Source organism: Takifugu rubripes, chromosome 1 (genome assembly GCF_901000725.2).
Source record: "Takifugu rubripes chromosome 1, fTakRub1.2, whole genome shotgun sequence".
Lineage (NCBI taxonomy): Eukaryota > Metazoa > Chordata > Actinopteri > Tetraodontiformes > Tetraodontidae > Takifugu > Takifugu rubripes.
Window position 1 is genome coordinate 6,126,000 of NC_042285.1, and position 24,242 is coordinate 6,150,241.

Consider the following 24,242-nt stretch of genomic DNA (forward strand, 5'->3'; position numbering starts at 1 on the left):
GCCTGCAAACAGTAGATGCATAAGTGGAAATAAGTGCGCAACCCCCCTCCCCCTTCCCCAGGAAGAAAAAAGTAGCTCAATTTTCTTGATATTTTGAAAACAATTGTAGATATAATTTATTTATTTTCTAGTTTCTTTTCAAACTTCCATGTATAATTTGAGTAGATGGTTATGAATTATCTTAATTCTTTTCAAGAACTTTTAGTAATCGACAAATAGGATGCGACGTTTGAACCAAAGCGCACCATAACGCTAACAAAATATGTAAGAATTTCCGATCAATCTTTTTTCAAAATAAGATCACAATTTATTTTCGTTTTGGCTTTCTTTTTCGGTAAACTTTTGCATTTCCCCTAATACAAAAACCATATGGTTAAGGACGAGCTTTTAGTTACCAGCAAATACAATCACATTGCATTCTACTTTCACCACTTTATTTGACGATTAAAATGACATTTCCGTTTCGTGAGGTTTACTTTAGGGAGCTTCACAGGTGTTGCTGACACAATTCTACAGAGTGAAGGTCTGTAAGTGTCATACATGATATTCTGCTTTCCCCACCACTTGTTAAATTCTATTCACCTTTGAGAACGCGAACCTGTCTGGACATTATTTTTTCTCCAGCTAAATAAGTGTCATTAGGTACTTCTAGCTAAAGGCTTGTCTGTATCTATCAGCGGTAGGCTAATGCTAGCTTGAATAACCCGGTGGAGAGTGTGCGTTTGCAATCGTGTTGATCGCTTCTCCTGTAATAAAACCTATCGTGATGGTTTAAAATACTGACACTTGAGGGTGTTGACAGCACAGTTATTCACACCGATATTCATAAGACGGCGGAAAAATCCAAGGTTATTTGGCTAGTCGGACGGATGCGTTCAAGACCCACGATACAGTGCTAAAAAGTAATTAAAAATTCCAGTATTAAAAAAACGCTTTATGGTGCAAAACACATTTTTGATGTATCCGAGAATATTTTCCTTGTACGAAATTCCTTTACTTTGGTTGCCATATATCATATATTTTAACATGTCACAGTTGCTGATGTTTTGGCAAGAATCATCAGAATCAGAATCAGAGTACTAAGAGATATAGATTAGACTGATTTCCTTGTACGAATAAATTATATTTAATTGCAAACCAAAGAAAAAACGTTAACGCCACCAAAATAATTAGGGCGACTGAAAAAAAGAAATGTTAAAACCTAGCACTCAAATTTTAAGAAACTGATGGCTCAGAATTCGAAAAGAAAAAAGCTTAACCTTTTCCTAGTTTCTGATTAATGAAAGGAAATATATTCGAGCCATTGGAGACCTTTGAATATCAGACGATTTAAGAAGACCCAACCAGTGTTAATCTGGGTAATTTAAATCATTTATTTTGCTATTCTTGCCTTTAGTTTTTCTCTGGTCTGTAGGTCCCTCAAACATGTGGCAAACTTGATGCAGTAACATGGAAAGTTGAAACTTTCTTTTCCCTCTATTTATGTGTGTAGTGTTGAACCTGGATATATATAAAAAACAAAAACCCAACCTGGATTGAAGATTTGTACATTAGTCTCACAAGATGGATGTTGGAGTGTCCAACTCCCATGTGTTTCTCAACTACCCTCCCAGAGCCTTCTTCTCCCAGTGAGACGCGTTCTTGCATGGTGCTGTTGTGTTGTGTCCTCCTGGCTCCTGCTTGGTCTCACATTTGGCTTACCTCTGGTGATATTCTCTTACTGCGTCAGAGACGTTGGATTTAGCTCTATGATGAAGACACGGATACAAGCGTTGACTAAAACATTAAATGTTGCATTTGGCTGGAGGTTGCCCAACTGTGGTGTGCAGTGTGTGGCATTTTTCTGTACATAACTGTATGTCAGCTGGTGAAGGCTGCTGCAGTTTGGCTTGGTGCATTAAACAATGCTTTAACAGTCCTAAATGTTTCAACATTTAGGAGAATTTTTGTTGCGAGTATGGCTGCTGGTGGCTGATGGCTGCTTGGGAAGTGGTGTAGTCCGAAAGTATGAAACAGTGCTTAGCAATTTTTTTTTTCTTTTACCGGTCCAAAAAATAGGAACATGTGCCTACAAATATAAACAGTGTTGGGGTCCCCCCCCCCAATAACCCCCCCCATCCCCACATACACACATTTATGTGCTAACAAAGTGCTAAAATGAGAAAGTTGGCTTGCAGGCTCACTGCCATGTAAACTCAGTTTAGCTATTAGTTCTTGCATGTCCAATCAGTTGAGTGATATGTTTTAGTTGGAGATGATGGTTCAGCAACTATATTAAATTCAAGAAACTGGTTATAATTGTGTGTGGATATTTTGACAATTACTTCAAGGTCTTTATCTGGAGTGAAAGTGGTTAAAAACCCAGCATGCATTTTGAGTTCCGGCTGAGTGACACTGCTTTATTTTATGCTGCATGATGCTCATCAAGTCAATAGATCACAAAGGTCATACACCGCACCGGCCAGTGCATTACTATTCACCGTGTTTTTAAATTGCAACTGTAGAATGTTGTGAAGTGATTGCTGTGCAAAAATGTGCTGAAATCTGCAGGACAACTGGAAACCAGTCACAGAAAGGAGCTGTCTAACGAAGACTGATGGGATATTTTTGTTTTCAGGTGGTGCATTCCGCTGGGTGCACGTCGCATCATGAATGCAGTGAAGGATGGTCACAAAAGCACCCTGACCTCAGGTAAAATGGTGGCGCTGGCCGCAGGGCTCACTGTCGGTGCCACAGTGGGCTACATCATCTATCGTCACGTCAGCACCTCCAAAACAAGTGAGTGTTGCTGAGAGGGCTCGACGGTTGTCACTTTAACTTTTGGTGATCAGTGGTGATCTATGTTCTTCATTTTCAGGTCAGGGATCCAACTCAGAGGTGTCAAAGATGACGCTTCCTATAGAGGTTTATAGGAACTTATCAAGATATCAAGCTAAATTTTTGGATGTGGTCAGTCATTTTCTTCCAGAAAATAGCTTTTCATTTTTTTTTTGTGGGATGTATTCCAGCACATGCAGACTAAATCTCCAGTGTCCTGACTTACTTCAGGTGACCCAGAAATCCGGCGCTCATGTGAGGATTTCCTTAGACGGAGGGAAGTCTGACTGTCAGAATGTGTCTTTCCTGCTGCAAGGGTCCAAGGAGCAGGTGTTGTTGGCTCGTTGTGTCCTGCAGAACCTGGTCATTGACTGTGAACCAGTGGTGGAGGTTTTGGAGGTCCCTCAGACTGCATTTGGGCGCATAATAGGTAACTGCAGATGACTTCCTGTGTTTATTCCTTTTTCTCTCTACAGGTTCTCTGTTTTAGCACAGACACAGATAATTTTTATACATGTATTTCAGGCCGTGGAGGAGAGGGATTAAAAGAGATGACCAGAACCACAGGGGCCAAAGTTTCTTGTTCCAAAGAGAGGATGCACATTCCAGGGGCAATGGGCACTGTGACAATTAAAGGGACCAAGCAGGAGGTAAAAAAGGCCAAAGTGAGTAACATACAATGATTTGGATTTGTGATCTATGTTTATCAATAGACAAATATTAAATATAATCTAACTCTATATGTGTCCAGGAGTTTATTATAGAAAAGGTGAAGGAGGACATGATTGTGAGGGCAAAGATCTGCGAGTCATCTGCTCAGAGACAGAAACGTGGCCACACCACTGTTGGTTACGGCCCAGAGGTCACAGAAAGGGAAGCACCAGTGGGCCTGAACAACAACATCCCCAGCAGTGATCCAGAGAAAAACAGGCTCATCCATGCCAACGGGACCACGGGACAACCGGAAGACCTGACAGAGGAGCTTACGAGTACCCACACAGATGATGGAGAGGAAGAGAGCGTCTCCACAAACAGTCTCTCTGAAGTTTCCAAATTTGAAAGTAGGACAATAATCTAAGGATGTCATATGTTCACAACTCTGGCTCCAAACATTTTTACGATTACATGTGATTCGAAGACAATTATTTTGTCATTTGCAAAAGATTTCAATTTAAATTCCATCCTTTTGAATTTAATCAGTGCGATTATGTGAGCTTTTCTGTGAATACTGAACTAAACCAATATTAAATGTTACATTTCTAGTTCTCTCTGTGTTGTTCAGTTCCCAGTCCAGACCTGAGCTTCCAGCCTGACGAACACCTGGAGGTGTATGTTTCTGCCTATGAAAACCCGAACCATTTTTGGATCCAGATCCTGGGAGTTCGCTCCCTCCAGCTGGATAAACTGACAGAGGAAATGAACCACTTCTACAGCAACAGTAGCGCCACTGTAAGGACGGCTGCTGCCATTGTTATCTTGCTTCACTTGTACTTATAAGGTCTCATTTTCACAACCACTCATTCACTAGCGTTCCCTCACGTTCCATCTTTTCTCAGAATTCAAAGTTCATTGGCCACATTGACTTTTAATATGTAACACACTATAGTTGCTATTTACAATAGTAATAGTAGAAGGAAATTAATGAACTCATAATACATACCACAACAAACAATATTTAGTTTCTTTAATTCTGACATTAAAAAGCAACTGCAAATGTTTGTATCTATATGTTTATAAAACTTGCAAATAATGTAACTGCTAATTAATCACATTTCTAGGTGATACAAGGTCCATATTGGGGACAATTTCTATGTAGAACCTTATTTTCCATAAAGAGTGGTGAAAGAAATATTGAGCATTGTTTAATGATGTAGCTTTACTTTTGTTTATCATTTGAAAAATGTAAGTTTTCTTTTAAATTCTCTAACTAAAACTATTTATACTTATAACAAACAATATAGATCAAATGCACAACATATATTTGGCCTAAAATTGTATAAATAGTTAATACAAATATGCAATAAATCATCTTTTTATTTTAAAAGTCATATAAAAAAGTTATACTTTACAAGTTATACTGTATAACAATTTTACACTGTGGAATTTAAAAATGTTTTAGAAGTTACAAGTTCATTTTTGTAGTTTCCTTTATTTTCTGTTCTTAGGATCACGGGGTGGAGACCATTGTGATAGGAGACATTGTGGCCGCTCCGTACAGAGATCATCAGACGTGGAACAGGGCCAGAGTTCTCAGTGGGCCAGATTCGGAGCTGGTGGACCTGTATTATGTTGACTTTGGAGACAATGGGGAGCTGCCCAGAGACCGCCTCCGTCGTATGAGGTAATAGGCAAAATACTAATCTGACAGGAAGCCTTAGCCGATTTCAAAGCTACAGGCAACCTTTCCAAAGTAACTTTTGGACATGCAGGAATTTGTAAAATGATTACAAAACAGTGTTTCTGTTTCATATTATTGAGACAGGCTTTGAAAGCTGTCTGCCTTCTCTCCTCCAACCTTACTCTCCCAAATCACATAAATCTGTCCCTTAAACCAAAAAATCAGAGCCAAGTGACCGTTTGAAGAATCATTTTGTCTGATTTTGGGCACTGAAAGCAATATCAGCAACGAGACCTCTCTTGATGTCAAAGATCACAAATGTCACAATGCCACAAAATATTCTGAGCCTTGATAAAATGCAATAAAACAGGTTTAGATAGCTTGCGACCAAATATAAAGGTAAATATTGGAGTTAAAAAGCACCTGTAAGGTTTCAAAACTCAGAACTTTTTAAAAATATTTAACATCCATCTATATCTTGGTCATATTAGTGATTTCCAACACTTTCTTCAGTCTGTCAACATGTGTGAGGAAAAGTAGTGGCTCTTAGGGAGAACAGAAAAGTAGAAGAAAAGCAGGGAGGTGGTAAACAAAGAATTTCGCCAGAGTGAACATCTGAACTCGGTGCAATTACACCAGCGCTACCTCGGATGGTGCTTTCAAGCTTCTCTTGTAGCTGCGATGGGTGTAGCATGCCCCTTGTTGATGGTGGTGGTGGTAGAAATTCCACCTGTGTTCCACTTGCTTGTGAATGGCTAGCGTAGCGTATCGCTAGTCTAGCATGCTATCTCTCTATCATTTACATGGTTATTATTTTTCATTATTATAAAAAACAGACATTTTCCTTTATTTTTTTCCATAATAATCAGCAAATCCAGAAAGAGTGTACTGATGTCACTTTATATCTTTTTCCTTTGTAAATACACAAGTTGAAATAAGCACTGAAGACAATTAGGTGATTTTAGGAGGACATGGACACTCTTTCTTAATTAGTATCAAAATGTATCATCATGTTTAGACCACGATTAGCTTGTGCTGTGAATAAGATGACTAAATCATTGTAACTAAGATGTCTCCCACGCAGCATTTGGTCTTGGAAAATATCACAGATGATCGATCCGAGGCTTTAAACCAATAAGACATGCTCTCTGCTTCATCCATCACCAAACTTGTTGCTTGTTGGTGTGCAGCCATGTGTCCCTCAGTGCATCCTGCAGGTTCATTATTAACAGTTCTTGCATTTGCTGCATTAACAGGAGTGACTTCCTCAGCTTGCCTTTCCAAGCTATTGAGTGCAACTTAGCAGGAGTCAAACCAAAAGGTAATTTGTGGTACTTGGAAAATGTGATCAAAACAGCTTTGCATTATCTGGAAGATGTGAATTCAATTATCTTTTTCCTCTTGCATCTTACGCAATGTTTGTGATGTTTTCCCCCAGGAGATGAATGGACCGAATCAGCTCTGGATGACTTTGATCGACTGACACACTGTGCGTCCTGGAGACCTCTGCTGGCCAAACTCTGCAGCTACTCTCACTCCGACTTGTCTTCCTGGCCCAGTGTCAAGCTCTGTGATACTAGTGATGGCACGGTCAGCAAGAGCTCGTTTAATCTTTTATCATGTTGTTTTGATTTATTTTTCTGCAGCTGAAACAGTTGTTATTTCTAGGAAGTAGATATTGGTGAGGAGCTCATACGCCTGGGCCACGCTGCCAGTTTCCAGGAAGTGGTGAAAGGAAAGACTGGAGGTGAAAATTCTGGCAGTTTACAGAAAATGCTGGTGAGTTATAGAACACACTGTATTAGCACAATGGTGAATGTAATTATAAGTAACATTGTAATTTTGAAATGTTTGGAATGGGATTATCTGCTTAGTAGCAGGACGAACTCTGACTCACACCTGACATTTATGAAAGGTTGTCTGAATTTAATGGCAACCCCCCCATAATCGGCATTTAACCAAAATGTTAATACAGTCATCAATTGTCATTTAACAGTTAACAAATATGTAAGACGAAACATACGTGCATCTTGGCTTAAGAGAATTCAGCTGGTCTATTAATTTGTTGAAGATGTAGAAGAAGCCTCTTATACAAGACGTGAAACGTCTTCAACAAACAAACAGAAGTCCAGTTGAATTCTCTTAAGCCAAGATTCTCTTCGACCTAAATAACTGAGAACATTTAACAACTTCCATTTTTATTCAATGCATACAAATAATTAGACTTAAAAATCTGACGTTGTATGGCCTTTGTTTTGTTTTTTTCTGAGCTTTTTTTTCTCTGTGGTTTGAAAGTTAAATTTGACCTTGAAAATTTGAATCCTAACATAACAAGATGAATTACTGTCACTGACCTAATTTATCTTTCATTTTGAATTTCACATAAAATAATCAGCAAAACCTTTTTTTCTTAAATTAATTTCCTGTATTTCACATATCCCAGTTTTCTCTCATTTAAATCTTGTATTAAATGTGCAGCTTTATTAAAATGTCTCGACTATATTGAGAGAATAATTGTTCTTGCTCTTGTTCTTCAGGATGATGTCATGGGAGCTTCGTCAGAGCTCAGTCTGTCTTGTATCAGTTTATCTGGTGAGTGAAGCAAAGGCATAAGGGTCTCATTTAATAAAAATTCTCCCTTTACATGTTTTATTCTTTTGTGGGTTTGGGTTGAATGAAGGCAAATGGAAACAATTTGAAGATTGGTCACCTGAGCAGCCATTATCATCTTCCACACATTATCCGCATATTCTCAGGATCCCGGAGCATCATAATTTCAGTCCCTCATCTCTGTTCCCCCAGAGTTTTTCCCAATCAGGCTCCTCTAAAATGATTGTTCAATCGTCTCCCACATGTCTCCATGCCAGGTGCTCTGGCGCCCCTGTGCCTGCTTTTCCTTTACCCTCATTTGCCTCCTCATTGACAAGCTCATCGCGCATTTCTAGGTTACCTCAGAGCAACGCAGACAATGTCTTTCCAGATGAAACTTCTGAAAGCTTTTACTCCTGTCTGACCTCAAACACAGCGGATGACACTTATATATTCTTACACCCCTTCCAAAGCGTTGAGTACATTTGGCAACCAGGAGATGATGACAGAGAAGACAAAATGATTTTTTACAGCCAGCAGAGCTTCCTGGGAGACAGTGTCAGCTGCAGTAGCAGCAACACCGTTTATATGGACTTCACTGAATGAGAGAGAGACAGAGAGGAAAATCAGCTCGAGACAAATGTGTCACATCAGCAGACAATAACTGAACTGGCTAAAGTTTGTCAAATCAAAACAGAAGAGGAAATGAGCAGAGAATGGCGACAGCAATGTGGAGATGTACATACAGGCCTGATTCTAACAGATGCCATTTCTGTACCCACAAAACACACAGGTAAAGGAAAACGTTCAGTTCCTCACCTCACGTGCTGTGGGTGCATTCACATAAGAACGAGAACTACTCTTACCCCCATGTGTTTTTCTGTTTAATGGGTAGCACTCTCACTCAAATATGGAATAAAATTTGGTGAATTCAAATAGGAGAATATATTTATAGAGACAACATGAGTGATGTAATGTCATTAAGTACATTGTCTCCTTACTATTGTACGTATACATTACTCTGCTGTCTGGCAAGACCGTAATTTGCAGCTCGTTTAAACTGCACTATATTTACTTTTTCTGATCTTTTTTTAACCTCAGAATATAGGAAAAGGGTAAACATGTTTTACACTAACAGTGTCAAGAAACTATTAACTCTTGTTGAAGAACCAAAATGATCCAAAGGATGAGCTCTTATTGCAATTATGATAAACAGGAACATGCCATGCCAATAAAATGACCAAGCTTTTTTTTGTTTTGTTTTTCATATAAACATGTGTAACTATTACAAATAAAATTAATTATAAAACCATTTTAAGTTCATCAGAGAAAACAGAGTTGGAGCAAAGTTACTGCACCGCCTGTAATTTAGGCTTTTCAATATTTGGTGCTTTGATTCCCTTTTTGTTGGTTACACAAGTCGGCGTTTCTCTGCTGAAATTCTCTGTTGACCTTGATTCTCGACCAACCTTCTGCACTTTGTGGCTGAAAATTAAAGCAATGTTCTCTCTTTTTTGCAATAAGTTTATCAACAGCTAAAACTTGCGGCTTTGTGCTTTCTTTCTGATCCTCAGAAGCTGCCTCAATCTCAGAAAGTGTTGATGATATCGTAGAGGATGAGCTGCTTTAAGAACAGAGATGTACCCAAATGTACAGGTACTGAGGTTTCCAAACAAATGTAATTATTTTTTAACTAGCCATCAACTATAAAAATGATTTCTCCTTTTCTCCATCGCTGCAAGAATTCAGGTGAGGTAACAGGGACCTTCCCTCAACTGAGCCACCAATGCAACAACATAAATCCTCATGGGGAAGCCTTACCTACTCATCGAGTAACAGTTCTTCCAGTAAATTATTATTTTTTTCGAGTTCAAAATCAGTTATTGTGTTTTGCATTGACACTTGTTGCTGCTACGCTTCTATGCGCTGTTAGTGTGTTTAATGCTGAAGAGAGGAACAAAACTATAACGTCAATATTATTTTGGAAAGCACTGTGATATAGGAAGGCAGCCAGCTCTCTATAGTGTCTTTTTTCTTTCTAGTTAATTGTGTTTGAGGTTTTAGTGGTCTGTATGTAATCTCAGCCTCTCTGCTGTCTGTATTGTTTAACTGGTTCTTGAACCATTCAGTATGGAATCAATTGCACTGAGTAAAGACAGAGAGGAGTTTGTCTGTCAGAAAAGTGCACTATAAGTGATAAAAGATGTATTTTTTTCTCAGCGATTATTTGCATATTTTACTTTGAAATGTACATTTCAAAATAAAGTTGACAAAGAGCAAACTATCAAGTGTGAAGGCTGCCTGTTCTTTAACGAATAAATTAGTTTTTTATTGGTTTGCCAGCGTTGTTTTGTGGAGTTGTTGTGACTGTATTCATAAGGCCATTCATTCATTTCCATTAGAGTCCACTGTTTTGTTTCTGTGGGTCGATGACCTCCATTCCAGATCGACCAATCACATGAAAGTAGGTTACGCTGGCACATGCGCACAAGAAGCGGAGTAATTTGTTGATATCCTGCTTGGTAGTATTTATTTAGACATTACAGTTTCTAAGTCAAATTTCTCCCCATCTCAGGGGTGGGATTTGTATTTGTCAGCACAGTTAAATAGATTTTTTTTCTTTATGAAGGGCTGATGGAAGACACACGGGATTTGGTAAGTAAAGTTGGAACATTTTAGGGCCACATAGAATTTGATTAGGCTAGCGTTCCTCCTTTGTTGTTATCTGTTTATGGTAGCTAGCCAGTGGGGCTGCTAGCGTTTATTAATAGAAAATTGCCCCCTCCAAAATAAACTAGCACGGAGTGGAAGTAAAATCGACAGAGATTGATTTGAAATTTATTTGCGAGCGTGTGGGTTTACTACGCAAATGAAAACGGTGCTAAGGTTTTACGAATAGAAACAGGAAAAACAGGTTTCCGCTAGCTAAATGTGCTAACGCTAGGTTGCGCTGGGGCTTGCTCTAACGCCTGTATTGCAATCACTAAATAAATTGAGAATTTAACATTTAACTTTGCGCATCTTTGCATTTTATTTTCTGGGGCTTTATGGGTTTTGTTATTGCTGTCTGTTAGAATCCCCCCTACGATGCTCCGAGCAGGAAGTAGTCAGGTCATTAAGACTTCGCTTCTCAAAGTTTCATATTTTAATATTGCTCCAGATATAATATTGCTCGTGTGCGTCTACAAAAGGTTCGCTGCAGAAAATAAAATAAAGCAAACCTTTTATGATTAACTTTTATACCGAATTTCAGTTGACTTCCATAACCACAGAAAGATATTGTGTTTCGATAACAGTATAGTGATCGAAGAATACATTTCCTTTACTATTTTAGGCATAGTTTGGGGATTTATTTGCTATTATTCTTAACCATGGACTATTACCGAACACCTTTCTCATTTTGTTCAATCGTAATGATGGATTTATTTTCATGCAAACCACAAGTTTAATTGCGTCCACCAAGGAGGGTATGTGACAGCCGGTGTTTTATCTGTCAGAACAAGATAACTCGAACTTAAGAACGGATTTTAATGACATTTTCAGGAAGTGTTGCTCATAGACCAAGGGGCAGTTGATTGCATTGTGTTGATTTTAAGCTTTCTGGAGGGACTATGATCTCAAATGATATATGATTATGATATATATTTTTTCTGTATTACTTTTTTTAATGCCAGTTGATGTATTAGTTTGAGGTGGATTTAGTGAATGTTACCGCTGAATCTAATGTTTTAAAAAGCTTTGGATCATTCAGAGTGAAATCGAATTAGATGCATTCTAACTGATTTCTTTTTTTGTGAATGCGAAGGCTGAACGAACCCCACGTTCAGAGCGTAAGCGGAGAGATTCCTACGGGATGTTTGATGGTTATGACATTGACAGCTGCAGCGAGGAGTCAACCAGCAGTTCCAGCTCAGATGACAGTGAGGATGAGGTGGTGCCCTCCATTCCTGCTAGTCTGCCCATTATCAAGAACAATGGTCAAGTGTACACCTACCCTGATGGCAAGGCTGGAATGGGTCAGTATATGAGTGTACAGTCAAAACAGCCTGCCACTGTAGGGTCATGTGTTTGCAACATCAAGAGCTTAAATTTATCCATTCTGTTTGACAGCTACGTGTGAGATGTGTGGAATGGTTGGGGTACGTGATGCTTTTTATTCCAAAACCAAGCGCTTCTGCAGTGTGTCCTGTTCCAGGAGTTATTCCTCAAATTCCAAAAAGGCCAGCATCCTCGCAAGACTCCAGGTTAGCGAATTAAAAAGTTAGAACAACATATTAACATCAACCTCTATACTTTATTTCTTAAATATATATTTTTTCCAAGGGAAAACCACCAACAAAAAAAGCAAAAGTCTTACAGAAACAGCCTCTTATGGCAAAGTTGGCTGCCTATGCCCAATACCAAGCAAGTCAACAGAACCAGGCAAAATCAAAAGCTGGTATGTCAACAAAGAGAAGTGGTTTATAGAGTCATATGATCAAGATTGCCTTCCGTTTGAGTATACCGCATCTTTACGGTGCTTTATGTTTGTGTGTGACAGTGACCCCTGCAGAGAGCTTCGACTGGGGTCAGTATATCTGTAGCAATAACACGGCTGGAGCGCCAGTCAGCTGTTTCAAACATGTAAGTAAGCTGCGGGCAGTTTGGGTTGTGATTTACAAGATATATTACCAGTCACATTTAACATCATGTCTACTTCAGGCCCCTATGGGGAAATGCTGGGGAGACATAGAGGAAGGAGTACGGATTGAAGTGATCAACACTGACACTAATCTCTCTACTAAAGTGTACTGGATAGCAGAAATCATTAAGCTAGCAGGTAAGAGAAACTCTCTGGCACCAACACATTCTCTGTATTTTAATGGCAATGAATAACTAGTGGGGATAATTTATTTTTGACTTGTTCTTTTAACTTCTATTGTCTATCAGCCTAAGAAAATTACTGTTGTGCTATTTGAAAACACTGACTTAAACCATCTGTTAAAATTTTTGATTTGTGTCTGTGCATTTGTGAAGTTGCAGAAAATGTTGCAATGGGCTGGTTTATAAGTAACCTTACAGTTTTCACTACCGCATTAATCATGAACTGACGATACTTAAAAAAGATGTAAAACCCTGCAGACCAGTTCATATTCAGTGAGGGTTGTAGTTCTGTTAGTTTCTTTGACAGGTGTTCTGATATGTTGATAAATAATAAATTAAAATGTCGGCCCCTTTTACTACAGGTGGGCAAAATCGAGAATATTGTGTCAAAATTTTCACAACTACCCTCAAAGGTTGGCCCAGTTGGAGTGAAGGGGATGCTCTGCCGTGTATGTGTGTGTTGGGGTTCTTTAGGGAACCATGGTGGATTCTAGCCGATGCAGTGCAACTGAGTATGAGCAGTGATGCAGACTTGTTAGTGTGTTTCTTGATTTTGTTTTTGGCGTTGGTCAGTTTAGTTGTGCAGGGAAGAAGAATGTCACAGTGGTACCCTTGGAGTTCTGTATGGAGAGAGAAAAGTTTTTAAAAAATGCATAGTATCCTGCTGTGCTGGGCTAAATTGAGTGAATTATTTAAGGTGCTATGACAGCTGTATACTAACAAGCTTACTTCTTTCCCTCATTTACTCGTATCCTGTTTTGCCTTTCCATAGTAGTAATATTAATTTCTCCAAATGTTCTGTGGCGCTCTGTGCAGACAAGACCTTCGGAGGCAAGTTTTCTGGGTTGTGGTGACCTCAGATGCTGCTACAAAACCACCCTGACCTGTTTGCAAATTATTATATGCTATTATAACTGGGTTGTCTCATATTTTGACATTGCTAGCATGGGAGGGCATTATATAAAATGACAAAATTACTTCCAAAATCATGGCCTGGGAGGTGGTTTGCCAGGTTGTCATGACTTTCTTGACTTGTTCTTCACACACTGAGTCATTTGGTGCTTGCATGAAACCTGAAGGGGGCAGGATACGATCAAATTACAGCTTCTACCATTGTGAGACAAGATACCTAAAATTTGTTGTTCAGCAAAAGAGTCCATGGTGTTATATTTGTATTCCTTGAGGATATAACTTATCCACTGTCATTTTGATAATGTTAAAGAACCCCGTTCCAATTTATCACATCAACAAGCTCAAGTTGATGTGGAGTAGTGCCATATATGTACACAATGCAGTTTATTTCTTATTTTAGCCTCATGAGATGGCACGAACTATCTACCCAATCAATGTTTATCAGGACATCATGTTGCAGTGAAGCATCCTGACCATATCATTAGTGGTAATGATATGGCTTCTTGATAGACTAGTTTTTTAATGTTCAAACCTGCCATGGTGCTTTGCTTCATTTCAGACCTAAAATAAATCTCAGTAGTTTAAATTGAATACTATAATGTTGAGTTGTTTTCCAAGTAGAGTTATTCTAGTTTATTGGTTTGTTATTCTATAACTCCATTTGAGTCCATGCTGCTGAGGGTTAATTCAAATATTCTTTCACTTTTAGGATATGTGACATATGTGACTATCTAATGCATTTACTTTTTTCAAATCCCTGTAAGATAGATCAAAAGGGATTCATTTACACTAAAATGTGCTTATTTTAACAGCAAGATACCAGATTTGATCAAAAAGGTCAAAGTGCATGAGCGAGACTGTCATGAGACAACAGTCAGCAGTCATGGTCTGTATTTTGTGCTTTGCAGGCTTCAAGGCTCTCTTGCGGTATGAAGGCTTTGATGGTGACAACAGTAAGGACTTCTGGTGTAATCTCTGCATCCCAGAGGTGCACCCAGTGGGATGGTGCGCTTCCAGCAGCAAACCCCTTGTACCGCCCAAAAGTGAGTAGCTTGAATGTCTTGTAGGACAGCTGCTGGTGATGGCTGCTGATGGTGGTGTGATCTGTCCTGCAGGCATACAGCATAAATATTCAAACTGGAAAGCATTTCTTGTGAAGCGTCTCACTGGAACTAAAACACTGCCTCCTGACTTCAGCTCACTGGTGAGATCCATGAACACTAATCCCTTTAAATCACAGCCGTTTTTGAATCTATTTTGACTAACCTAAATACCTTGGTGTTAATTGTGTCCGTACTGTGCATGATTTCTCACCATAGGTACACGAGAACATGCAGTTCCCCTTCAAGAAGCTAATGCGGGTAGAGGTGGTGGACAAGAACTACCTGTGCCGGACGCGGGTGGCGCTGGTGGAGGAGGTCATTGGAGGTCGCCTCAGGCTGGTCTATGAGGAAAGTGAGGACAACTCTGATGACTTCTGGTGCCATATGTTCAGTCCCCTCATCCATAACATAGGCTGGTCCCGTAGCATTGGACACCGCTTCAAAAGATCTGGTCAGTTCTACAGTTTCAGTATTGATCATCAAAAAGTTCATTTTTTGGGGGATAATTTCATCTTCTGGTTATCTGTTTATCTCTTTGTGGACACACAGCAGTCAGAGTGAATTTTACACTTTTGAACTATAAAATCAATTTAGGAGCAAAGGAAGCTAAAGGGGAAAAGCCACAATTTTCTGTTGATGCTTTTTCTGACTATACTTATTTTTTTAAATGTTTGAATGATTAACATGCAGGTCAAATACTTACCTTCACATTATAATGGAACCTTTTCACACAGCTCAAATGTGTTATAGTTACAGTCAGTGTCAAAGACATTTTGATTTTAAAATAATTATCCCAAGTAATAATTAAAATCTGAGAAAATGCAGGGGATAAAATGACTAAGGTGTTTTCCAGAGTATATTATAGTTTACTTCATTATTGTCAACTGTTTTTATATTTTTTATTTCTATATGTTATATTTCAGATGTTTCCAAGAAAATGGAAGGTCAGAGCGATGCTCCTCCACAGTACTTCCAGAAGGTAATGAAGGGCAGAAATGTTGTGATCAATTAATCTCTGACCTAAACGATTCAATATGGCTGAGGATTTAATGCTCCAAGGACCCAGTGAAGCTCATATTGACCTCCAAACATGCTGCATACCAACAGCTAAATTTTATTTTTTTAGTTCACTGAGACTTGTAGCAGAACTTCGTACATTCTAAAATTAGTAATTGTGGAAATGCAGACATATGACTAGTTGGAGTAGTTAAAACTTTCCTGTGTGAATGTCAATTGAAACCACATCACCAACAATAATGGTCATCACCCACTGGGCTGGTTTTCTGTCAGGTGAAAGATGTGGACCAGAGTGGGGAGTGGTTTAAAGAAGGGATGAAGCTAGAAGCCATTGACCCCCTCAACCTCTCAACTATATGTGCAGCCACTGTAAGAAAGGTACTGATGTTTCTACTTGTTGCCCAGTTCTTTAAAGCACCTTTTACTCGACTTTTAAGTAACAAATTTTGTTTGCTTCAGGTGTTGGCAGATGGGTACCTCATGATCGGGATCGATGGTTCGGAGGCAGTGGATGGGTCCGACTGGTTTTGCTACCACAGCATGTCCCCCTCCATTTTCCCTGTTGGCTTCTGTGAAATCAACAGTATTGAACTCACACCCCCCAGAGGTACTGTAATACAGCCCTCTAATATAAAGCACATTAGTCATGATGAAACAACAATGACAAGATTTATATTGAGTGCAGCCCTGTCGATAATGAACATTTCAGGTTCCTTAATTGTGAACAGATCTGATTTAGGAGCCACTACAAGCTTCTGGATACAATTTAAACCCTAATAGACCAAAACTCAAACTAGTGTAGCTCACCACTGTTTTAGCTTAGTTCCCCCGTTTTTGGCACAAAGTTTTACCACATGAATTGTCTTGGTTTGATAGTGTCACTGTAACACTATAGAAAAGATTGCAGAAAACTACACTGTAGAACATGGTATGGCTAGAGTGTCTATGGTATAATTAACATGTTCTGTTGTTTGAACAAAAGTGAAAAAATAACTACATACAAGACCTACACACCTACACTGCACTACACAAGTTAATATTAATACAATGGATTGATATTGCATGTAATGTTTTTATTTTTTTTATTTTTTTTAGGCAATCTAATCAGCCTCTGTGAAAGATTAAAGTTCTCTGTGTTCTTGTCTGCAGGGTATGCTAAACTGCCATTTAAATGGTTTGACTACCTCAGAGAAATGGGTTCAGTAGCTGCTCCCGTCAAACTTTTTAACAAGGTAAGATTCATACTTGGGTTTTCTGCTCTCTTTTTGATTAATCAGTTCTAATTTTACTCTTTTAATATGATTCATTTTCAACATTTATTTATTCACCAGCAGCTTGCTGAGTTACTCTTCTAATAAAAGAAATGAGCATCTCCTGTCTCCCCCCTGTTTCTTTAGGAGGTGCCCAATCATGGTTTCCGACTGGGCATGAAGCTTGAGGCTGTGGACCTCATGGAGCCACGTTTGGTTTGTGTTGCCACGGTGACTAGGATTGTGCACCGGCTACTGAGAATCCACTTTGACGGCTGGGAAGATGAGTACGACCAGTGGGTTGACTGTGAGTCTCCTGACCTCTACCCCGTGGGCTGGTGTCAGCTGACGGGCTACCAGCTCCAACCGCCCGCATCACAGAGTAAGAAGACAACATTTCAGACTTTTCTGTAGAAACAAGACTCTTTTCATGGGAAGGGTACAGCACCTACCAGGGCGAGTGGTGCAGAGCAACTAAATGTTAGACAGACCAAAAAGTGTTTTTTTTCCCCCAAAACCACGATCTGGTTTTCCACAGGAAAATGATGGAGAAATAACTGAACATCAATGATGTGTATGTGTTTTTTTGTTTTTCACTGCTGAGGCATTTCTCCTATGCGATGATTGTTATTTAGGCAACAGGGAAATGTCTCAGTCGGTTCCCAAGCAGAAGAAAAAGGCTCCACAGTACAAAGGACAAAAGAAAAGTAAGTTGTGAATGTGCTGATTGGCCCTTTTTCAGCTTCTCCTTTTCTTGTTCCTCTTCTTGGCACCAGCTGCACTTTTGGTGAAAACTCTCTGTAGCGTCATTTGTCACGCAGCAGGGTCTCTTTGGTGTGGCAGTTTAAATGCACGACCTGCTCACTTGGTTCAGGTGTTTGAGTGCAGGAGGGCCATGAGTTGGGTTCATGGGTTCAGATCACAGAAGCAGATGCTGAATTGGTGCAGTGTGACTAAGAAAAAAGTATTTTGTTCAGAAGTCTGCAACTGTCAATAATGCTACAGGTTTAAGAGAAAATACTGTTGAAATCAGTTTATTGGTTTGTTATTAGTAGTGGGAATGTGATCAAAAATATAAATTTATGTGAAAAACGAGTTAACTTAAAATCTCCTGTTCCAGTTTAGTGAATATTACCATGATGAATGGTTGGAAAAAATAATTTCCACTTAAGTTTCACAACAAATCAGCATTGTATTTTACTACAAGCAGTTTAGCTTGCAGACATTTAGGAAACAGCAAATCAAAATTCCACTTGTAATAATTTTGAAAGCAGTAATCTTCTCATAACTTTCATAATAATCTTCTCAATATTATTATTGACAGGCACAGATTTCCATATTGTGGTCAGGGTTCTTTAGCGTTTAGTTTTGTAACGGTGCATCTGCTTACTTGGGTCTGGCAGTCTGATGACAGCGTACCAGGGGCTTATTCAGATGGGAGCATCGGCCGTTCTGTGGTTAAATGAAGCTCTAACATTTTTAACTTTCCTTTCTAATAATCATCTAAACATCCTGAACACAGATGCGTTGAATTGAAACCCCTGTTTGTAGTGAGCCCCTGGTAGCTTACCCAAGTCTGGCTTGGTGTTTAGAGAGGAAGATTCCAGTTGGTCGGCGGCCCTTCAGTGAGGCCGGCAGGAGGAGGAGCAGCTTCTCAGGGGATGAAGAACAGAGCCCACCCCCTTACCCTGCCCAGGGGCCCGCGCGGCCCCGAACCCACCTTCACCAAATGCACAAATCAGGTAAAGTTCCACTAATGATAAAGGCGGCGGAGCGAGCTGCCAGAGGCTCTGCGCTGATTTGTCTCCCACATGGGGCCTCGCTCTGGACCTGGATACTGCTGCTGCATGTTGTACTCAATCCTTGTTCACACACGGTCATTGTCAGTGTTTATACATGAATTTTTGCCTCATGTATTCGGTTGAATTTGCAGAAATCATAGTTGGGGTTAATAAACTGTTGTGTCTACTTTGATGCAGCCACAACCAGACGTGATTTGGGGTTTTCATCCAAATATGGCTTTCCTCACAAAAAAGATCTGGGATGGTGTGAATATTGACACTATATTGTAAAAAAAACCCAAAAAACAATAGTATTCACGGGAATGGATAAAATGTGTCGTATGTAGCCATAACGCATGTTTCCATTTTTGATTTGATCAGTGTGTTAACTTAATTGCATGTGGCTTTATCGTTAATACCAGGAGTAAAGATGGTAGCTCCTCTTGTGATGTGACAGAGGAGGGGGAGCACGGCTGGCTCATGTCTTCTCTGTTTCTGTCCCCACACAGAGTCTCTCCTCCGCATGAAAGAGGAGCCGACCGAAGTGGACGAGTTTACCTTCTCACAGGGCACCTCTGACCAGGAGAGCAATGGCTCGGGCAGCTACTATATCAAACAGGAGCCCTGAGGATGACGATGGGAAGAAGCAAGACAGACCGTCATGGAATACCCCCAGTCAGGATTGTACACGCGGAACCTCTAATGTGACGGGAACAATATTGTTACTTTGTAGCCTTGCGAGCACATACTCCTAAAACCTTTGTGACGGAAGTGTTGAAAGAAAGCACCCAGGGCCGAGCCGGGGTCACACATGTTCGGGCATTCTCTCTATAACACCCTCGGGTGCCACGGCACCAAAGCATCTAATCAGAGAGGGGATATAGGAACGGATTCCCAAGAAATCCAAACGAGAGACAGCGGTCCTGCTCTTGAGTACCACAGTCTGCTCTGCTTCTGCTACAATCTGGACCATGCACCGAGACCTGTTGAAACTGTGAGAATCATTTATTGAGCCAGGTCTTAATTTTGTTTGGGTTGATTTGTGTTCAGTTCGGTCATCTGCTGCAGATGCTGCCAGGTAGATAAATATTTTTGTTTCTATTTTTGACCATTTTCTTCAGAACATTATGGCCAGGTAACTTTTTTGTTAATATTACTTGAATTTCTTTCCCCGTGGGTTTGTTTTTGTCCCTCATGTTTCTATTGCATTTCCATTTTTGGTGGTTGTGTAGAAAACCTAATGTGCATTGCTTCGTAAAAGTGATTTTAATCATAGAGTACGCGCAGACCTATTCAAATAGAGCCACAAAGTATAGTTATTAAGGATCTGACCTGACAACAATGCTGCTCAGCATTTTCATTATTTTGATTCTCTTACGGTTTCTCAGCAAAGTTCCACAGCTGTATTCATTTTTTTCAAACATTACAGACGACTAAATTGAGCAAAACTGCTTCACGGTGGTTTTATTGGAGAAGACAACGACATCACGTCCTGTGATGCAATGGTCCATTAAATGTTACCAGACGTGAGTGTGGAAAAGTTTTGTTTTGAATTTTTACATTTTAGGTTTAATCTATTGCAAATCTGCTATCCTCTCTCATGAAAGGCATGTGGGTTAAATTTAGACTGAAAATGTGCCTGATGCCAGACTGAGAAATGCCTTTTAACTGTCACCATTGGTAACTCCATCTGGTGTTTCTCGCTAGACTTTCCTGAATATAGACAACAAAAAATGACCCCAATGCAACGAAGGCACAGTTGCTTGTCGACTACTTTCTTGAACGTTCTGAAGAGCGCACACACTCACGGGGGCTGTCTGGTGTTTGGATACTCCATGTGTGGCTTTAGGGACTGATTGCAATAAATTCGTAAGGGATTAACTGCAGAAATTGAGCTCAGAAAGAGATGCTAATGTCTTTCCTCATTAAAACAATAGCTATACCATGAATAATAATATTAAAAAAAAAAACTCTGATGTAATGTTGACCTTAATGATGAAGCTGTGGACATCAAGAAATAAAAAACAACATATTATTTATGGAATGTATTTTGGTGAGCAGCAGGGTTTGTTGCATTCAAGAGAAACCTTACTGGTATGATGGGGCACACATTATTCCCACTGCCCAGCCCTGCCGCGTGACCTTTGACCTCTAGAGTTTGTGGACGAGGCGTACAGTAGATCGAAATGTGGCTGCTGGCAGATTCATCGCTCATTTTTCACAGAGTAGCAATACAGCAGTGATATTGTTTTTTAAATGCAGATACCAGTGACCCTGCTCTGCTCTGGACCAGGTCTGCTGTATTTCTAACAACACTTATCCCTATGAAGTTTGGAGTGTGCCATTATTTAATAACAATTTAACCAAATCAGTTTAATTAACTGTGACATGACTTACCAAACTTGCTTTTCATATTGCTGGATTCTTCCTGTTATAAAATACATCTTTCCTCTTTTGGAATGATCTCAAGCACAATATATAAGGAGTTGGCACAATATTCTCTTATTTACACAGAATATCAAAGTTAAATTTTCAAACAATGTTGTTGTTTTTTTTAACCAGATGTGTTACATTTTAAGTGGTAGTTTTATTTTCCTTTCTGACAAACTACTATAAACCCAACAGCTAATGTATGTATTTATTATCGGAATACTGGAAACGTGGCACACTCAAACTCCATACGTGGAGCAATTGTAGCATCAAACGCCAGCCCGTAACCACACTATACTGTTCTCCAAGTGTGACAGAATATGTTGACTATTTTATTGGGGTGATATGCAAAGCATTAGTGTTTTGTGTTCTGGGTTGTCCTGTCAGAGCCATATGTATGCAAAGCTAGTTTATGATTCCGCTGAGCCGCAGAATAACAGATTTGTCATAAAGAATGATACATGAACAATGCACTGCTTTTCCAAGGGTCTCTGAGGGCAGCATTTACATGTTAAAGTGGCATAGAGTATCTGTCTCTACATAGATATATATATATATAAATATATATACATATATATTCTTCATGACTATGATGGTATAGAGTAACACATTATGATTCATCAGAAATCCATGCTTTGTTGTGGCGAAGGTAAACTTTCCTTCTTAGCGCGAGAGTTCTTGCAGCTGTTTATCTACTACCTCTTGATGCTAGCCACGTTTAACACACACATGCGCGTGACATAGACTTGCTGTGGTAGCATATGCAAAATGGGCACCTAAACGACCCACTTGAAGACTAGACACCAAACATGGAGAATTTTTTTTTATGCTGCACATGAGGTAGTCTGTTAATTTTAGATGCAATAATAAAAGATCCCATATTATTATTATGCGCTGTTTTATAAAACGTATAGCACCGCTGTGATCACTACATAGATGCGATTACTATGAGATATGGTTAAGCAAAAGCGTCATAAATGTGTAAAAATGAGACGCAGAGCAGATTTTAAACGTCGTCAGTGACCGTCGAAGAGCCGCGATTTCTCTTTATACCAGTAAGGTTCATGAGTGAATTCTCAGGAAGTTTCTGTTTTTTCTTTTGAACGAATGAAGCACATGTAATCAGTGTGTAAACGTACCTGTGATCAGTCTTGGAATACAGTCAATTCTGAAGTTTTTCTTTAGTTTTTTTTAAAAAGATCTATATCCTTAATATGAAATCATATGTTCATTGTTGTCAGCAACAGATTAAAAACGGAGACTAACCTCAAAGTGTTAGCATAATGGACACTCCCTTTAGATTCTAGTCTATGGAAAAGAACGCAGCACACGGGTCGATCCGAAACGTGTGTAACGCAGCAGGAGACGCATCGCATTCGCTTTTCATTTTCAATTTAAAAAAAAAAAAAGAGTCCCCTGGTGGCCAAACATGCTGTTAGAAAGCTAACGAGTGACTTTCTGTTTGCTAGTGTGTTAAAATGAAGATCAAACAATAACCTAAATGTATCATCTTGCCATTTTTAACATTACGTGGTGGTGGTGTTCAGTTGCTTCCCGGGTTGTAATTGCATCGTTTTATCTCCCTATTTGTGTCTTTTTATCTGTTTCGCAGAATTATACCTGATTTTGTGTTAAATTCTACTCTTGAGTGGGACAAAAAAATGACTTGAATGCATTTTGCTAGATTTGTTTCTCTGTTTATTTGGATTTGAATAAGTCAGATTAGGATACAGAGTCCAGCTGAAACAATGAACTTTTAGACCACACGAGCAATCTTTCTATCTTTGACTTTTATTTTGATAATGGATGCAAATCAAAATACTCTGACCAAACTGCATTAATATCTTAGTACAAACACTTTTAGGGTCTAACTGCTGCTACTTTCCTTCAGATTAACCCCAAATAATCAAATGCACAATCGTCAATTTGTGGATTTTTTTCTGTTTTTCACTTGACCTTGTAGATATGAATTGGTCTTGTTTCACATTCACCTCTGAATCTAAAGGCGGGGGCAGTTTCTGCCTGGCTCACAGGGGGTCGTTGTGTACTTTTAAGTGTAGTTGGAATTTTGGTAAATAGAATGCATTGTGCCGATGTTGTGCTTAAGCTTGTTTCAGTTTCTGTACCCCTCATTGGTTGTTCTGTCGTTTGCCTCCTCCACTGTGACGAGAGAAGCATGGAAGCTCATTTTTGCCAAAAAAAAACACGGAAAGAAAGAAATCCAATATATGGTAATATTCTCAATCACATGCAACTATAGTTTAAAAAAATCTAGTCCAAATGTTTTGGATAATAAGCCGGGTTTCAGTTCAAAGTATTATGGGATGCAATAGCCCTTGATTTAGCTTCATGTCTTAGATACTAAACGTGTGTCGGCTGTTTCAGTTTCTTTGGTTTTAATTTTCTTTGGTGTAAATAGGCTTCCATTGAGGGACTGAGTTGGAGTCACAGAGTTCTTTGAGCGGTGAGGATTGAGCCAAGGTCGGAAATTTAGTTTTTTCTTTCTCTTCCTTTTTGGATACTAACACGGGTCTTTTGTATGTAATAGTGCCCCCCATCCCACCCCACCCCCCCTTGTTATATTAAGTAAACGATTATATTGTGGTGCTATATATATATTTGATAAAATGACTAAATGTATTGGGATTGCTATTGTCTGAAAATAATCGTGAGTTAAGGGTTATGGTGAAAAATTTATTTTGGATACAAGTTTAAAAAAAATGTTAATAGTTCTAAATCTATTCATCTGAATTAACACTGACCCCTTGAGGTACATTATTAGATTGCATTTGAAAGTTTGTACATCTTTTTGATAGTGTATACCAGTTTTCTTTCATATGCTAACTTTGTGCTGTGATCAAACTTTGATAGACTTTGTAAATAAAGCCAAATGTTTGGATCATAATCCTGGTTGTGACGAATGGCTTCTTTGTTTACGGGCGTCGCAAACTGTTCCTCTTCGCATGGCTGTGAAAATCTATCTGGTGATTTTATTTTTTACACTGAATAAAAAGGCTTATTGATGGGATATTGTGAAAATTCTTTGTACAAGTTTCAGCCCTGGTATAGATAAATGCTCTTGGTGTGACAGCAACTATTTGAAATTGAAGGAATAAACAGGATGTACAACAGCACTAACTTC

General features: G+C 39.2%; 2 protein-coding genes across 4 annotated transcripts; both read left to right on the forward strand.

Moving 5' to 3' along the window:
• The first annotated feature begins 443 nt into the window (after positions 1–443).
• On the forward strand, positions 444–10,060 carry tdrkh (tudor and KH domain containing). Of its 3 annotated transcripts, none has more exons than XM_011618023.2 (14): positions 444–523; positions 2,618–2,778; positions 2,858–2,949; positions 3,049–3,247; positions 3,343–3,482; positions 3,569–3,878; positions 4,100–4,266; positions 4,983–5,158; positions 6,412–6,476; positions 6,594–6,745; positions 6,824–6,934; positions 7,693–7,747; positions 9,319–9,400; positions 9,487–10,058. In XM_011618023.2, exons 2-13 carry the CDS (start codon positions 2,649–2,651, stop codon positions 9,372–9,374), a joined length of 1,653 nt encoding a protein of 550 aa, XP_011616325.2. In that variant the 5' UTR covers positions 444–523; positions 2,618–2,648; the 3' UTR covers positions 9,375–9,400; positions 9,487–10,058. The 3 variants fall into 3 exon arrangements, with proteins under 3 accessions (XP_011616325.2, XP_029703618.1, XP_029703613.1); XM_029847758.1 differs by lacking the exon at positions 444–523 and adding an exon at positions 1,359–1,628 and having other exon boundaries at positions 3,343–3,467; positions 9,487–10,060; XM_029847753.1 differs by lacking the exon at positions 444–523 and adding an exon at positions 1,391–1,628.
• Positions 10,061–10,205: 145 nt separating this feature from the next.
• mbtd1 (mbt domain containing 1) lies at positions 10,206–24,131 on the forward strand. The gene is made up of 17 exons (XM_003976965.3): positions 10,206–10,399; positions 11,550–11,760; positions 11,855–11,988; positions 12,068–12,182; positions 12,285–12,367; positions 12,446–12,563; positions 14,428–14,562; positions 14,635–14,723; positions 14,839–15,073; positions 15,546–15,601; positions 15,913–16,017; positions 16,099–16,246; positions 16,789–16,871; positions 17,037–17,271; positions 17,525–17,596; positions 18,482–18,631; positions 19,180–24,131. Exons 1-17 carry the CDS (start codon positions 10,379–10,381, stop codon positions 19,296–19,298), a joined length of 2,109 nt encoding a protein of 702 aa, XP_003977014.2. The 5' UTR covers positions 10,206–10,378; the 3' UTR covers positions 19,299–24,131.
• Positions 24,132–24,242: the final 111 nt, after the last annotated feature.